At 40.4% G+C, this 17,026-nt stretch overlaps 1 protein-coding gene across 4 annotated transcripts in view; it reads left to right on the plus strand.

Moving 5' to 3' along the window:
- LOC144509904 (intermediate filament family orphan 2-like) overlaps positions 1-17,026 on the plus strand; it is a 53,384-nt gene that overhangs the window by 23,383 nt on the left and 12,975 nt on the right. For 2 of the 4 annotated variants that reach the window (XM_078238882.1, XM_078238880.1), the window contains exons 2-3: positions 2,958-3,018; positions 4,694-4,789. In XM_078238882.1, coding sequence (XP_078095008.1) covers positions 2,958-3,018; positions 4,694-4,789 — 157 coding nt within the window. Of the gene's footprint in view, positions 1-2,957; positions 3,019-4,693; positions 4,805-17,026 lie in introns of all 4 variants that reach the window. The other 2 variants (XM_078238879.1, XM_078238881.1) reach the window with 1 other exon arrangement.

Consider the following 17,026-nt stretch of genomic DNA (forward strand, 5'->3'; position numbering starts at 1 on the left):
TTGGAAAAGACCCATTTGTTCCTACTCTGTTTCCCATCTGTTTTCTATCCATCTCAATGCATTATCCCTAATCCCATGCACTTAATTTTACACACTAATCTCTTATGTGGGGCCTGGTCAAAAGCCTTCTCAAAGTCCAAATAAATCATATCCCCTCATCAACTCTACTAGTTACATTCTGAAAGAATTCCAGTAATTTTGTCAATATTTGTAAATCCATGCTGACTCTGTCCGATCCTGCCACTGTTTTCCAAGTGCTCCGCTATTAAATCCTTTATCATGGAATCTAGCTTTTTCCCCACTACCGATGTCGGGCTGACTGGTCTATAATTCCCTGTTTTCTTTTAACCTCCCTTTTTAAATAGTAGGGTTACATTTGCTACCCTCCAATCTGTAGGAACTGTTCCAGCGTCTAGACTATTGGAAGATGACCACCAATGCATCCACTATTTCTAGGACCTTTTGCTTAAGTACTCTGGGATATAGATTATCAGGCCGTGAGGATTTATCAGCCTTCAATCCCATTAATTCCCCCAACATCATTTCCCTACTAATACTGATTTCTTCAGTTTCTTCCTCTCAGTAAACCCTGTGTTCCTGAACACTTCTGGTAGGTTATTAGTGACCTCCTTTGCAAAGACAGAACCGAAGTATGTATTTAGTTGGTCAGCCATTTCTTTGTTCCCCATTATAAACTGCCCTGCTTCTGACTGCAAGGGACCTACATTTGTCTTCACCAATTCTTTTTCTCTTCACATACCTACAAAAGCATTTGCAGTCAGATTTATGTTCCCCAGAAGCTTACTCTTCTACTCTATTTTCCCCTTATTCCCTTTGCCCTTTTTTGCTGAATTCTAAATTGCTCCCAATCCACAGCTCTGCTGCTTTTTCTGGCCAACGTGTATGCCTCTTCCTTGGATCTAATACGATCTCTAACTTCCATTGTAAACCATGGTTTGGCCATCTTTCCCATTTTATTTTTGTGTGACAGGAATGAATAATTGTTGCACTCGTGCCCTCTGAATATTTACCATTGCCTGTCCATCGTCATCTCTAAGTAGCATTCCCCAATTCTTTATTGTCAACTCGCACCTCATACATTGTAACTTTTTTTTAGATTCGGGGCCCTAGTCTCAGAATTAACTATGTCACTCTCCACCTTGATGAAGAATTCTATCATATTATGATTGCTGATCCCCAAGTGAACTTGCACGACCAAATTGCCAATTATTCCTTTTATAGTGTTTAGAGGCAGCAAAATAAAAGGTTGGGATCTACAGCCAAAGGTGTAACTTCTAAGGCAAGAGAAATAGTTATCAAATTGTGGCTTTGTGACCATATCCAGAATAGAGTTTTGTTCTCCTCATTGTTAAAAGGATATTAAGGTTTTGGATGAGGTAGAAAAGCTATGCATCAGATTAATTCCAGACTGAAAAGGACAGAACTTGGTGCAGTGAGTTAGCAATTTAGGGCTTTTCTGTCTTGAAAAGAGAATGAATATTTTTAAGAATAAAGGTTTTGGAGATCTGGATACGAATGTTTTTCTGTTCACAAAATTCAAGGACACATTTCAAAATTCAGTATGATGAGAAATTCGTGCAAAATATTTTTAGTGAAACGATAAGTATGAACTCTACTCAATAAACCTCGGGTTTCTTTTCTGGTCATATACATTTCTGTGTAAACATGTGGAACTTATTAAAAGCATGGAACATGAAACCGTAAAATCTGATTGGATTTAAAAATACTTGTGCTGGTTCCTGCCAGCACACAGGCTTCAGAGGTATTGGATTAAGAGATGCACCAGCGTAACTTGTCGGAAGTTGGCTAGACAGTCCAGAAGGTCCAAAGGACTAGTGTCTGCAAATTATAATTGTTTGTTATTTGGTCACATCGAGCATCTGGTAATCAAGTGAAGAAAACATGCCACTTTGATCTTTTGATCAAAAGATAGTGTGTTCTTTGAAACGTACGATTTGCATTTCCTAACAATCATGTGGGCTGATTAACAATTTGTGAGACGTGAAAGTAGACCATTCACTAATTGTACCTCTTTGTAAGAGCTGAACAATTGGTCCCATTTCCTTCCTTCAGAAATGCACCAATTCAGCCTTTTTCAGATGCAACCTATCTTTTACAGATCCTGCTTCCCAGAACTTGTCCCAATATGTCAGGAATTTGTAGCCCTCCCTTCTGGCAACATTTTCCAACCATATGTTTATCTGCTTTATTTTTTTTCTCCTATACACACCAGCATAAGACACTGGGGGAATCCAGGGATTACTACCTTTGAGAAACTATTCAAGTTTCCTACCTAAATTCTGAAACTCTATAAGATCTCAATGCTATTATTGTTTCCATAGACCATGATCATCTCACCATACTCTCCTCCAACCCACCCTGTCAGAATTTTCTGTACTGAGTCTGAGATATCCTCTACCTTGCCACCACAGAGGTGATGCATAATCCAAGACTTGCATCAGCAGTTGTGAAATTACTTATTATTGGAACTGCTTTGGTGACTAAATGCTCCTTGGGTGGCTCGGAGTTGTGATAGCTTCTCTAATACGATCTAAATTCGACTTCAGGGACACTTGATGTTTTGATGCTCATCCCTGCAAGTGAATGGTGCAAATAGAATTGACATGTTGATTTTTTCCAAATTGCTGGCCAGAACTAAATACCTATATCCTATTGCACATGAGGAAGGTCAAGAAAATTGATGTGTTTTATCTGATGGTGCGTCTGCTGTTGGGAAAGGTAATGGATTGTAACCTGCAGTTGATAATCTGAGATGTACTCCCTAATTGAACAAAAGTTGGCTTGCATCAAAATTAATCTGACGTACTTGCTCCAACTATTATCTCAGCTGTTACTGTGTTGCTTTGAAAACTGTTAGTTCAATCATTGTAGTGTTATGATTCCTGTTGTAACAATATCTGTCTTCTACCTTTTAGGTGGGAACAAGAACTCGGTCTCAGAGAGCATCTGCAGGAAATTGTGGCTGCACTGCAGGTGGTAAGATATGAACATTTTATTTTTCATGAGTTAGTCCAAAATATCAGTGAATTATTGGTGTGTGCATGCTTTGGGTTGTTGTTTTGGACGGTGGGTGTTAACATGGAAAATAGGAGCAGAAGTAGGCCACTCGGCCTTTCAAATCTGCTCTGCCATTCAATTTGTTTGTGGCGGATGCTCTATCTCAGCACAACACTCTTGTGTTCTCCATACCTCTTAACACCTTTAGGATCTAGAAATCTATCCACTTAAATATGTTCAGTGACTTGGCCTTCACTGCCTTCTGTGATTTCAAAAAAAAAATTCCCACAGGTTATCCACCATCTTGAATGAAGAAGTTTTTCCTCATCTCTGTTCTAAATTGTCCCTCTCGTAACTTGAGATTGTGACCCCATGTTCTGTGGCTTTTGCTACCAAATAAACCTGTTGGACTTTAACCTGGTGTTCTTAAACTTCTTACTGTACTCAACATTCTAGCCAGAGGAAACAACATCCCTGTGTCCAGTCTATCCCCTCGTCAGAATTTTGTGTTCCAATTAGATCCCCCCCCCTCATTCTTCTAAATTTCAGCGAATACAGGCCCAGTTGACCCAATCTCTCATCACATGACAATCCCGCTATCTCAGCTGAACTGTTCTCAATCCTCGGGCAACTTTTTCTGGCAACTTTCTATGACTCCTTTGGATCTAATATTATCCTTAATTTCTTTTGTTAGTCATGGTTGTACACTTAAATGTGGGCACTGTAATTTGAGATGTGATTAAGTGGATTTCTAGTTCCAAAATTAATTTCCCTCTACTCTGTGCAAAATCAGGACTACAATGGCATCCTCTGCTTAAATTGAGACTGGAATCTATTTTCTGCCAATATCTTTTAAGTTTTTTTTCTTGAACTTGATAGAAACAGTTTTCCATTCATGGTATCTTGCTGGTGAATCTAAGCTTGTGTTTTCTTGTGACTATATAATGGGTTATTCAAAACTGCACACACTACTACTCTGACATTGGCCTAACCATTGCCTTGCATGAATCTTCAGTCTTGTATGTGATCACGCTATTTATAAAAATCAAAATTACTGTTGGCCTTTTTTTATGGAATAATCTGTAGGCACTTGCACCAAGACTTTTACTCCATCCACATTTTTCCGTTTCTTGTTTTATCTCTCAAACGCATAACTTCTTCACATTGAATTACATCTGCAACCTATCTGCTCATTCTGCTAACGTCTGTCCTCCTTACTCTTGTATTGAATCAAAATGTCAATTAATGTGCTTTCTGTACCCAATTGCAAATTACAGACGTCCTTACTGTGTTGATGCTTCAGGCTCATTTCACAACACCCTTTTGTGGTCTGAGGTAGATTCAAACTTGGGTTCCAAAGTTGAAAGCATATGCTTTAACCTTTTATGTAATTCAGAATTACATTTTTAAAAATGCTTCATTCTAATCAGCACAATAAAGCAAGTCTGAAAAGGCTAATGCTAGCTTTCAACCTGGTGATTTTTTGCTATACAAAAAGGTTGTATTGCAGAGTTGCAGAGTTGGTTTGATCGTGCTGTGCTCATCCTCGGTTTCCTGATTGTGATGTCACAACTAAACCTGTACTTCATTTAATGTTTGCAGTTGTTCCGTGGTTTTTTTGTGACAGCTGAGAGCTCTGTGCTTGTGATTTCAGGATTCTCAGGAAGCTGAAGCCATTCAGAAGGAACTCAATGAGAAAGTGGAAAAGTTGAAGTCAGAGCTAGTTGTGTTTAAGAGCCTGATGAGTGATGTAAGTAGTTTACAGGTGAGCAAAAGAGTTGCCACGATAGAGATCATAATGAGCAGTAATGTGGCCAAAAATAAATGAAAAATAAAAAAACTTTGTTATCTCTTAATCCATTTTTTTAATTAAAAGGAAATACATGGCATGAACTATCCTCCTCTCACTCATGTTGTATAAAATGAGAAGAGGTTTCTGTGCCCACTAGATGCATTAATTTTTGCAGCTTGGTTTGATATTGGTTTCCCTCATTGACCCCACATCAACTGCCATTTGTGGAAGACTTTTGAACTTAGACCATCCTGTGCACATAGAAGAGTTTCCTAACTTGACAGAATGGACTTGAGTCTAGGTGGTCTACTCTTGTTCTTGTTTCTGAGAAAAAGCCACTGGAAACCAACCAACATGGGAAGGGAAGCAAAGGGAAGACAATGATCAGGAATTGAATGGGGAGGGAATCCAAAAAGGAATGGGAGTTGGGGGAACAACTGCAAAGTAATAAGAACAGACTTGGTGGGCAACTGGTGTCGGTCAGGGGCTAAGAAGCAATTATAGAGAAATGTGGAGTAAGGGCCGATGCACAAGATAGATACTCAGATTTGAAGAAATCCACTTGTATGGTATTTGGAGTGAAAATGCAGGGGGGGATTCGGGCATTTCTGGAGCAGTCTTACTGTGAGGGGTGGGAAGGAAGATGCTTGGAGTTGTCCTTCTTTCGGGGTTTATTATGGAGCAGTTGGCTGAGGAGATTGAGACGGAGCATTCATTGCCCATCCCTAATTGCCCTCGACAGTGGTGTTGAGCTGCTGTAGTCCCTGTGGAGTAGGTAGACCTACAGTGCTGTTCGAAAGGGAGTTCCAGGATTTTGACCCAACGACAGTGAAGGAACAGGGATATATGGGAACAGTGATATATGATTTCTGGGGTAGGTGGGACCTCTACAAACAGGATGGTCTGCACTTGAACCAGAGGGGTACCAATATCTTGGGGGGGAAATTTGCTAATGCTCTTTGGGAGGGTTTAAACTAATTCAGCAGCGGGGTGGGTACCTGAATTGTAGCTCCGGTGTACGAGGAGGTTGAGAGTAGTGAGGTCATGGATGAGGTTTCAGAGTCGCAGGAGTGTACTGGCAGGCAGGAAGGCGGTTTGAAGTGTGTATACTTCAATGCCAGGAGCATCCGGAATAAGGTGGGTGAGCTTGCAGCATGGGTTGGTACCTGGGATTTCGATGTTGTGGCCATCTCGGAGACATGGATAGAGCAGGGACAGGAATGGTTGTTGCAGGTTCCGGGGTTTAGATGTTTCAGTAAGTGCAGGGAAGGTGGTAAAAGAGGGGGAGATGTGGCATTGTTAGTCAAGGACAGTATTACGGTGGCAGAAAGGACATTTGATGAGGACTCGTCTACTGAGGTAGTTTGGGCTGAGGTTAGAAACAGGAAAGGAGAGGTCACCCTGTTGGGAGTTTTTTATAGACCTCCGAAAAGTTCCAGAGATGTAGAGGAAAAGATTGCAAAGATAATTCTGGATAGGAGCGAAAGTAACAGGGTAGTTGTACTGGGGGACTTTAACTTTACAAATATTGACTGGAAAAGCTATAGTTTGAGTACTTTAGAGGGGTCGGTTTTTGTCCAGTGTGTGCAGGAAGGCTTCCTGATGCAGTATGTAGATAGACCAACAAGAGGCGAGGCCACATTGGATTTGGTACTGGGTAATGAACCAGGCCAGGTGTTAGATTTGGAGGTAGGTGAGCACTTTGGTGACAGTGACCACAATTCGATTACGTTTACTTTAGCAATGGAAAAGGATAGGTATATACCAAAGGGCAAGAGTTATAGCTGGGGGAAAGGAAATTATGATGCGATTAGGCGAGATTTAGCTGGCATAGGTTGGGGAAGGAAACTGCAGGGGATGGGCACAATTGTAATGTGGAACTTGTTCAAGGAACAGCTACTACGCGTCCTTGATAAATATGTACCTGTCAGGCAGGGAGGAAGCAGACGTGTGAGGGAACCGTGGTTTACTAAGGAGGTTGAATCTCTTGTGAAGAGGAAGAAGGAGACTTCTGTTAAGATGAGATGTGACGGCTCAGTTAGGGCGCTTGAGAGTTACAAGTTAGCCAGGAAGGACCTAAAGAAAGAGTTAAGAGCCAGGAGGGGACATGAGAAGTCTTTGGCAGGTAACCCTAAAGCTTTATATAGGTATGTCAGGAGTAAAAGAATGACTAGGGTAAGATTAGGGCCAGTCAGGGACAGGAGTGGGAAGTTGTGCGTGGAGTCTGAAGAGATAGGAGAGGCACTAAATGAATATTTTTCGTCGGTATTCACACTGGAGAGGGACAGTGTTGTCGAGGGGAGTACTTAGATGCAGGCTGTTGGATTGGATGGGATTGATGTTCATAAGGAGGAGGTGTTAGCAATTCTGGAAAGGGTAAAAATAGATAAGTCCCCTGGGCTGGATGGGATTTATCCTAGGATTCTCTGGGAGGCTAGAGAGGAGATTGCAGAGCCTTTGGCTTTGATCTTTGTGTCGTCATTGTCTACAGGAACAGTGCCAGAAGACTGGAGGATAGCAAATATTGTCCCCTTGTTCAAGAAGGGGAGTAGGGACAACCCTGGTAATTATAGACCGGTGAGCCTTACTTCTGTTGTGGGCAAAGTATTGGAAAGGATTATAAGTGATAGGATTTATAATCACCTAGAAAGGAATAATTTGATTAGGGATAGTCAGCACGGTTTTGTGAAGGGTAGGTCGTGCCTCACAAACCTTATTGAGTTCTTTGAGAAGGTGACCAAAGAGGTGGATGAGGGTAAAGCAGTTGATGTGGTGTATATGGATTTCAGCAAAGCGTTTGATAAGGTTCCCCATGGTAAGCTTTTGCAGAAAATACAGACATATGGGATTGAGGGTGATTTAGTGGTTTGAATCAGGAATTGGCTAGCTGTAAGAAAACAAAGGGTGGTGGTTGATGGGAAATATTCATCCTGGAGTTCAGTTACTACTGGTGTAACGCAAGGATCTGTTTTGGGGCCACTGCTGTTTGTCATTTTTATTAATGACTTGGATGAGGGCGTGGAAGGATGGATTAGTAAATTTGTGGATGACACTAAAGTCGGTGGAGTTGTCGACAGTGCGGAGGGAAGTGGCAGGTTACAGAGGGACATAGATAAGCTGCAGAGCTGGGCTGAGAGGTGGCAAATGGAGTTTAATGCGGAAAAGTGTGAGGTGATTCACTTTGGAAGGAGTAACAGGAATACAGAGTACTGGGCTAATGGTAAGATACTTGGTAGTGTGGATGAACAGAGGGATCTGGGTGTCCATGTGCATAGATCCCTGAAAGTTGGCACCCAGGTTGATAGGGTTGTTAAGAAGGCGTACGGTGTGTTAGCTTTTATTGATAGAGGGATTGAGTTTCGGAGCCAGGAGGTCATGCTGCAACTGTACAAAACTCTGGTGCGGCCGCATTTGGAGTATTGCGTACAGTTCTGGTCGCCGTATTATAGGAAAGTTGTGGAAGTGTTGGAAAGGGTGCAGAGGAGATTTACCAGGATGTTGCCTGGTATGGTGGGAAAATCGTATGAGGAAAGGCTGAGGGGCTTGAGGTTGTTTTCGTTAGAGAGAAGAAGGTTAAGAGGTGACTTAATAGAGGCATACAAGATGATCAGAGGATTAGATAGGGTGGATAGTGAGAGCCTTTTTCCTCGGATGGTGTTGTCTAGCACGAGGGGACACAACTTTAAATTGAGGGGTGATAGATATAGGACAGATGTTAGAGGTAGGTTCTTTACTCAGAGTAGTAAGGGCGTGGAATGCCCTGTCTGCAGCAGTAGTGGACTCGTCAACATTAAGAGCATTCAAATGATTATTGGATAAACATATGGATGAGATTGGAATAGTGTAGATTAGAGGGGCTTTAGATTGGTACCACTGGTCGGCACAACATCGAGGGCCGAAGGGCCTGTACTGCGCTGTAATGTTCCATGTTCTATGTTCTATATTTCCAAGTCAGAATGACTTGGGAGGGGAACCTCCAGGTGGTGGCGTTCCCATGTGTCTGCTGCCCTTGTCCTTCTAGGTGGTAGTGGTCATGGATTTGGAAGATGCTGTCTAAGGAGCCTTGATGAGGTAAATCAGAACTGCAGAAGCCATAAATTTAATATCCTCAAGAGTGGAGGAAACTATTAGAAGAATTTTCTTTTACTCAAGGTTGCTAGAAAATGGAATGTCCAGCTGGAAGGTGGTGCAAGTGGAATCCACAGCTGTTTTTAAAAGAATTATATAACACTGAGCACTGTTTGGCACATTTTGCGCATGCTAGCTCTTAGAGCCATTCATTAAGCCATATGCCCTTCTTGTTTTCCTATCACCTTATAATTGTTGTCCCTTCAAGTATTTATCCAACTCCCTTTTGAAAGTTATGATTGATTTTGCTTCCACCACCCTTTTTCGAAAGCACATTGAGGTTATCGTAACTCGCTGTGTTTTGTTTTTAAACAAACATTTTGCTCATCCCTCTGAGGTTCTTTGCCAACTACCTCTGGTTATTGATTCTCTTGCCACTGGAAATGGTTTCTGTCAAATTACTCTGTCGAAAGCCCTCAGAATTTTGATTGTCTCTATTAAATTTTCACATAACCATCTTTGCTTAAGGAGAAAAATCTAAATTTCTCTTGTCTACCCATTTATCTGAATATATTTTTCATCTAGTACATCTCTGCACTGTCTCCAAGCCTTCCTAAAGTGTGGTGCCCAGAATTGAACATATTACCCCAGTTAAGGCCTAACCAGTGATTTGTAAAGGTTCACCGTAACTTCCTTTTGAACTCTGCCTCTATTTATACAGTAAGAAGTTTAACAACACCAGGTTAAAGTCCAACAGGTTTATTTGGTAGCAAAAGCCACACAAGCTTTCGGAGCTCCAAGCCCCTTCTTCAGGTGAGTGGGAATTCTGTTCACAAACAGAGCATATAAAGACACAGACTCAATTTACATGAATAATGGTTGGAATGCGAATACTTACAACTAATCAAGTCTTTAAGAAACAAAACAATGTGAGTGGAGAGAGCATCAAGACAGGCTAAAAAGATGTGTATTGTCTCCAGACAAGACAGCCAGTGAAACCAACGATCCCACGTGCCTTTTTAACAGCTGTATCAACTGGCCTCCTTCAAAGATGGAAAAAAAGCTGTAAGGAAATAGGCAGGTCAATGGTTCTTAAATGTTCTTTTGGACAGTTGGTACAACTGCAAGAGACTACTTTGCGCAGTAAAATATTACAATTCATTCCAGGATTTCACTTGATTATGTAAATGCTGTCCATCTGCAACAGTTTCCAAATCAGGGAGTAAGCTTCAATATGTTGATAATACCCAGCTGTATCACTTCGTTGCTTCTCTTAATCCTTCTGACGGTCTTATTGCTGACTTTGCATTGTCCACCCTCCCAAAACTCCAATTTATGTAAAACTCTGGCTCTCTCATCTGTTACCACAGTCCTCACTGATCTTCGGCATCTTGTTCCTCAATGCAACTTAATCCCTGTCTGCATCTCTACAGTCTTCTCTGGCCTGTGCCACAATCACAGGCATATTTAAAGGGCATAAATAAAAATTCATGCTTAGAATTTTGAAATTAGTAGATGACTTGAACGTGAGGAAGATAGTAGTAGGAACATAGGAATTAGGAGCAGAAGTAGGCAAATTCACCCCTTCAAGCCTGCTCTGCCATTCAATCAGATCATGGCTGATCTCTTCCTGGTCTCAAATCCACCTCCCCACCTGTTCCCCATATCCCCCTATCCCTTTTTTATTAGAAATATATCTATCTGCTTCTTGAAACCATTTCGTGATTCAGACTCCACCCGTATTATGGGGCAGCGAGTTCCACAAATTCACCACCCTCTGCGAGAACTAGTTCCTCCTCATCTCAGTTTTAAATGTACTGCCTTTCAACCTATACCTGGGACCTCTTGTTCTAGATTGCCCCAGAAGAGGAAACATTTGGTCTACACTTACTTTATCAATCACTTTTAGTATTTTATATACCTCGATCAGATTCCCCTTCATCCTTCTAAACTCCAGCAAGTATAAGCCCAAACTGTTTAATCTCCTCATACGTCAACCCTTTCATCCCCAGAATCAATCTGATAAACCCCCTCTGAACTGTTCCAATGCCACCACATCCTTCCTCAAATCAAGAGATCAAAACTCGGCACACTATTCCAGGTGTGGTCTCACCAACACCCTATGCAATTGCAACAACACCTCTATTTTTATACTCCCGCCTCTGCAATAAATGCCAACATCCCATTTGCCTTTATTACATGCTGTACCTGCATACCGACTTTGTGATTCATGAACGTGATCCCTCTGCCCGCACGCATTTTGAATCTGCTTTCCATTTAGGTAATTTGCCTTTCTATTTTTTCTGCCAAAATGGGTAACCTCACACTTATCCACATTAAACTCCATGTGCCAAATTTTGGCCCATTCTCCTAGCCTATCTATATCCGTCTGTAAAATTTTTAGAGTAATAGACTTCATGAGAATAGGCTGGTGCACCGTGTGGACACACAGCAAATGAGTGTTAGGTGATGCATGAGAGACAATACAAAATAAATGGTACAATTTTAAAGGTTGTCTCCTTAGAATAGTGAAGGCTAAGAGGAGATTTGATAGAGATGCTTCAAATTTTAGATAAATAAGGAAGGGGCAACTGTTTTAATTGCAGAAGGGTTGATAATCTGGGGGCACAGAGTCAAGATGTTGACAAAACAAATGGAGGTGATATCAGGAAAAGCTTTTTCATGGAATGAGTGGCTGGGATTTGGAAAGTGCTGCCTGTAGATTCAATCAAAGACTCCAGAAGGGAATATGTTAAACACTTGAAGGAGAACAAATTGTAGAGATATGGGGTATGGGTGGGGAAGTAGGACTAACTAGACTGTTCTTCAAAGGAGTCGGCGCACCACTTGATGATCTGAGTGACAATCTTCCGTGCTGTACTCGTTTATGATCCTGCGACCCTCCCACGAGTTCCAAGTCACTGACTCAGACATTGTGCCCTTAGCCCAACCCTGATGATTAAACCTTGGACTTAAGGTTTGGAATTCTCATTTGAGTTTTGACTTGCCCAGACTCCAGATGGTTATCATCTATGGTATATTTGATTCTGCTGACTACAGATCCCTGCTCTCTGGAACACTTCCCCAAGCCCCTTTCTTTCTTTTGCTTTCTCGAAACCCAAATTTTCACCATCTCTCCACTTTGAGGCTCGATCTGTTCTAATTCACTTCTATATTGATGAGTGATTGGAGCTGCTTTTATGTTAAATGTATGTTGCCATTGGTGACTTAGATAGGGTGTACTGATTTTCAGCTTCAATCTGTTCTGCCAGTGAACTCTTGAGTGACCATTTGAATATTTGACAATTATCACTTTATTGATCCTCTTTAAACCTCCCTTTACAGCATCTCTTTCTGTTTGTGATATGTAATGTGCTCCTACCACTCAGTTTCTGCCTTTTCATTGAACTGTAACGGAAAGTCCAGTTGGTGTCTTGTCTAGAGAGTGAAATGTGTCTCATCTGATATGTTGTGTAGTTTTTGATTTTAATAAAATGTGGTTGATCATAAATTAGTTGACCTGAAATTACATGAAACTTGAGGCTATTGTGGTGCTATCGCTGGGAAATAGTACCCATTGTACAGTTCCCAGGAGGATGCAACAAAGGATCATTTTGCTTGTGGGAAGTAAGCTTCACTTTTGCTGGGTCAAAATCATGGAATTCCCTTCCTAGAAACACTGTGGGTGTACTTAGATCACCTGAACTGCAGTTGCTTAAGAAGTTGGCTCACCACCAACTTCTCTAGGGCAGTTAGGGACAGGCAATCAATGCTGCCCTAGCCAACAGTGCCCATGTCTCTGAAACAAATTTGGGCTCGAGAACCTCAATTTCTCATGCTAATAATCACATGTCCTTAATGATTCACTGATGGGGGTATATCAAAGTTGAAAATGACACAGATGAGAAATGCCCTGAAGTAGGCACTCAGCTAAAGATTGTCCGAGTTAATCGTATTCTGAACAGATATAGCAACTGAAAAGTTCAGCATAGGGTATTTTTAAGAATTACATTTGACTGGATATTCTTGATAGTAATTAGTAGCATTGGCTTGAATACAGCATATGTAAAACCAAACTCCAAATGTAAAAAATAAAACCGATCAATTACTATAAAGTAATCCACACTAAATGTTGAGACATGACATGCTTGCTGAGTCAGGATGATGTCATGTCTCAAATAAAATTTCAGCTGAAACTTTGTCTTTGTTATCTGGAATTCTCATTAGAGTTTTGACTTGCCCAGACTCCAGATGGTTATCATCTATGGTATATTTGATTCTGCTGACTACAGACCCAGCAGTGTGGGTGTGCAAGATTTAGCCACAGCTGCGATATGTTTATTCTCATGCCATATTTGGTAGAATTGCTACTGGAATGTGACTATGATTTTTGCTGGAGGTTCCGCTTTCAGATGCATTCCACTTGAATGCAGTTTGTTATATGGTAGTTGAAGTGGAAGTCAAATAGTTTCTTTAATGAGCCTCTTGTAACTCTGATTGCTGAATGAGCTTTTTTTAATCAATGCAAGGTTTCTTTTTGTGTCTTGATTGATCAAATACAAGTCAAAGTTTACAGCACCGGAGACTACTTGGCTCATTATGTTTGAGAAATGTTTGATTGTGCTGATCTTAAAAATTGTACTGGTTTATGAGCAGAAATGCTATTGCAGTTTTGAAATAAATCTGTTTTCTGCAATGATTAATTCAGAAGCAGAGGCAAATGATCTTGACAATTTGTCAAAATCTTTCCTCTCTCCGCTCCCTCTGCTCACTTTAAAAGAAAAAGTGCTAAGCTCTGGAATACATTTAATTCTTTGCCGTTTGTTTGCTGGCACTGCAACTTAGTATGGACCCAAAAGACTCTTTGGTCATAATGAGGACTGATAAATGTTTGTAATTGGTTTTGTCTGGGAGTTCAAGGAGAAAATGGATGGCTAGACAGCAGGTTGTGAGTGGGCATTTTATTAATAGCGATGTGCAATCTGCAAGCACTGGTTTTGGAAGTGCTGCATATTCAAAGGTTGAACAGTGGTTCGAATGTTTAATCCACTTATAATGTATGATGGAGAAGAGACACCATGATTGCTGCAAGGGCACCACATGTGAAAATAAGAAGCAGCTGGATCACTGTCATATAGATGGTTGATGCAGTCATTTTCCTAACTAGATTAGGACTGAGATCAAAAATTTTAACTGCAATTTTGCTGGGTGCTGTGCCCACATTTAGCTAGTGTACAGACCTTCCTGCTGTAAATATAGAAGCTTCAATCTTTACTAGCCATTAAGTTTGTCATTCCTTAAAGCTTGGGTGTCTGTATGTTTAGAAATTTCCATTCTGGCAGCCAAATGAATGTTTGCAGGTTTCAAGGTTGTGTGTGGAGGATTTGAGTGCATTGATCCCTTTGAGCATATTGTACAGTAGAATAAAGACATACAGCAGTGATGACTTTATAATCAAATGTTATGACTTGAGATAAGGTGTCAAGACAGTGTGCTTGTCGGGGGAAGTACGATGTAGTTGTTTACGTTTGTAAATTTTTCACATGATTGATACATTTGAGTTTAAAATGAACAACATGAGACCTGCATTGGGACTATCTTCTACATTGACCCTGTTACAGAATGAAGCAAGTTGCTGTTGCATGTGTAAGGCAGAAATGTTGTATTGGAATAACTGACCATTTAGGTACACGCTCAGCCTCTCCAGAATGTTTCGCCATTCAATTGGATCACAATGGATCTGTATCGTTTCCTGCCTTGGTCTGTAATTGTTTATACCTTTTGTCTAACAAAATCAATCTCGGTTTAAAAATTTTTATTGACCCACCCGCCTCAAAAGTTTTGGGGGGGAGGGACTTTCAGATTTCCACTACCCCTTGTGTGAAGTGGTTCGTCCTGACATCACCCCAAGCAGCCTAGTTCTAATTTTAATGTTTTGGCCCTTGGTTCTGAACTCCCCCTACAGGAAACAGTTTCTCAATCATCTTAGACACATCAGTTACATCATCTCCTTCTATATTCCAGCTAGCCCATGTAAATGTCTCCATAATTTAACCCCTTTACTCCAGTCAGTACTATTCTGGTGAAACTGTGCTGTAACCCCTCCAAGCCCAATCTCTCCTTCCTAAGGTATGGTGACAACCAAATGCTGCGCTCATCACAGCATTACATAACCATCATAATTTCAACCTCTTTGGATTCCAGTCCCTGAGATAAAGCCCAATATTCCATTAGCCTTTCAAAATTGTTTTGTATCATTTTTAGTGTTTAGTGATTTTTGTATTTGAACCCCAAATCTCTGCTCATTTTCCAGTTGCTAGCTTGTCATTTAGAAAGTACTATTGATCTGTGTCTCAGATTCCAAGTAGATGACCTGACACATTCTGCTTGATATCCACTTGTTACCATAGATTAAATGAATAGGCAAAACCAGCAATATTTGTTTGCAACTTTCCACTCCTATTCACATGACTTACTGTACTATTTAACTTGGTGTCAGCAAACTTGGGTATACTTCATGATCTCTCTTCCTTCAGCTAAGTGAGGCCCACGGTAGACCCCTGTAGGACACCACTAGTTGTATCCTGCCAATTTGAAAGCATATCCATTATTCCTATTCTCTGTATCCTTCAGTATCTCTCCCACCTATTTCTAATGGGTTGCCTTCCCTTCCATACACACTCAATTTTGTTAATACACTCACGTGTGGAAACTTATTGATTGTCTCTCTTATCTATCACGTTGGTCAGCTCAACAATTCAGCTAGGATAGTGAGGTATCTTGCATTCCATTATTCCATGTTGGTTCTCTAATCAGTTCATGTTTGCCCAAGTGCTCTGTCACTATGTGCCAAATAGATTCTAATAACCTCCCCGTAGTGGAGTGGCATTGACAATTTTCCAATCTAAGGGATCAGTTCCTCAATTGAGAGTGTTTCTGAGATCATGAGTAAAACGTCTACAAATCTCCCTTCTACCCTGTTTAATACCCTGGAGAGGCCACCAGGTCTAATTTTCTATTTTGTCTTATTTTAACATTTATTTTTTTACTTATTAAATCTAGTAAGTTCCTCCTTTTGATTTACGTTCAATTATCACCACTTTATTTTAGAATAGTGAAAAAGAACTAAAGGGAAACGTACTAAAGAATATGATGGGTCATGGTATTTTATTTGCATGTGTGATACAATGGAAATAAGGTTGTGAAACCAGAATGTAGTTTTAATGAAAACTTGACTCCAGCTGAGGCAAGGTAGGGAGTTAACTATTCCAGGCTGTAAAATTTTAATACTGAATCTGTTGTATTGGGAGGGTATTACAGAACACCAAAGAGTAAGAAATAGCAATTTAATTTGTAGATAATTTTGAGGCTTACAGTATAAATATAGGGGATTTCAAATATCCAAATGTGGAGTGGAATAAGAATTTTTTTGGTCAACACAGGAGGGGTAAATAAGACACGTGCAGGACTGTTTTGTTATTCAGTATTGCTCTAACGAGGAAAGAAGCAATGATATGGTTCTGGGTAACAAAGCAAGAAAGGTAAGAGAACACTTGGTAAATAGTGACCATAACTGAACTGGTTATTGAAAATATTTAAAGAAAAGGAAGAGCTTGGCTTGAAATTGGCTATTTTCAATGGGATGTAAAACGACCTATCAAAATTAATTGGGTGGAAAAATAAAGACCAGCATGGGAAATATTTAACTCTGATCAATAAATATATTCTGTCTCCAGTATTAGCGTGTTAAAGACTGTTCTCAAATTTGAGAAGTTAAAGCAAACATTAGATTAATGAAAAAATAACACAAGGTAAAGGGAAATATGGGGCAAAAGAAAACGTTGCCATTACCCTTTTTTAAACTATCATTGACTCAAGTGAACTTGCTAACCTGAGTTTTGATGAGATAAGCGCTAAGACTTGTAAAACTGTGCTTCATTTAATATCACTAATGAACTGTAGTCGAAGAACTAGATCGTTTGTTAAAGGGTTGCTACACTGATATATTTGCCCTAAGAGATTAATGTGCGTGCCCCTCAATATCTGGAAGCAAATTGGTAAGCTGATACAGCAAATATTTTAAACATGTGCAATGTTTGAAATGCTGATGAACAGGCCATATACATA

The sequence above is a fragment of the Mustelus asterias genome, chromosome 22 (assembly GCF_964213995.1).
Source record: "Mustelus asterias chromosome 22, sMusAst1.hap1.1, whole genome shotgun sequence".
Taxonomy (NCBI): Eukaryota; Metazoa; Chordata; class Chondrichthyes; order Carcharhiniformes; family Triakidae; genus Mustelus; species Mustelus asterias.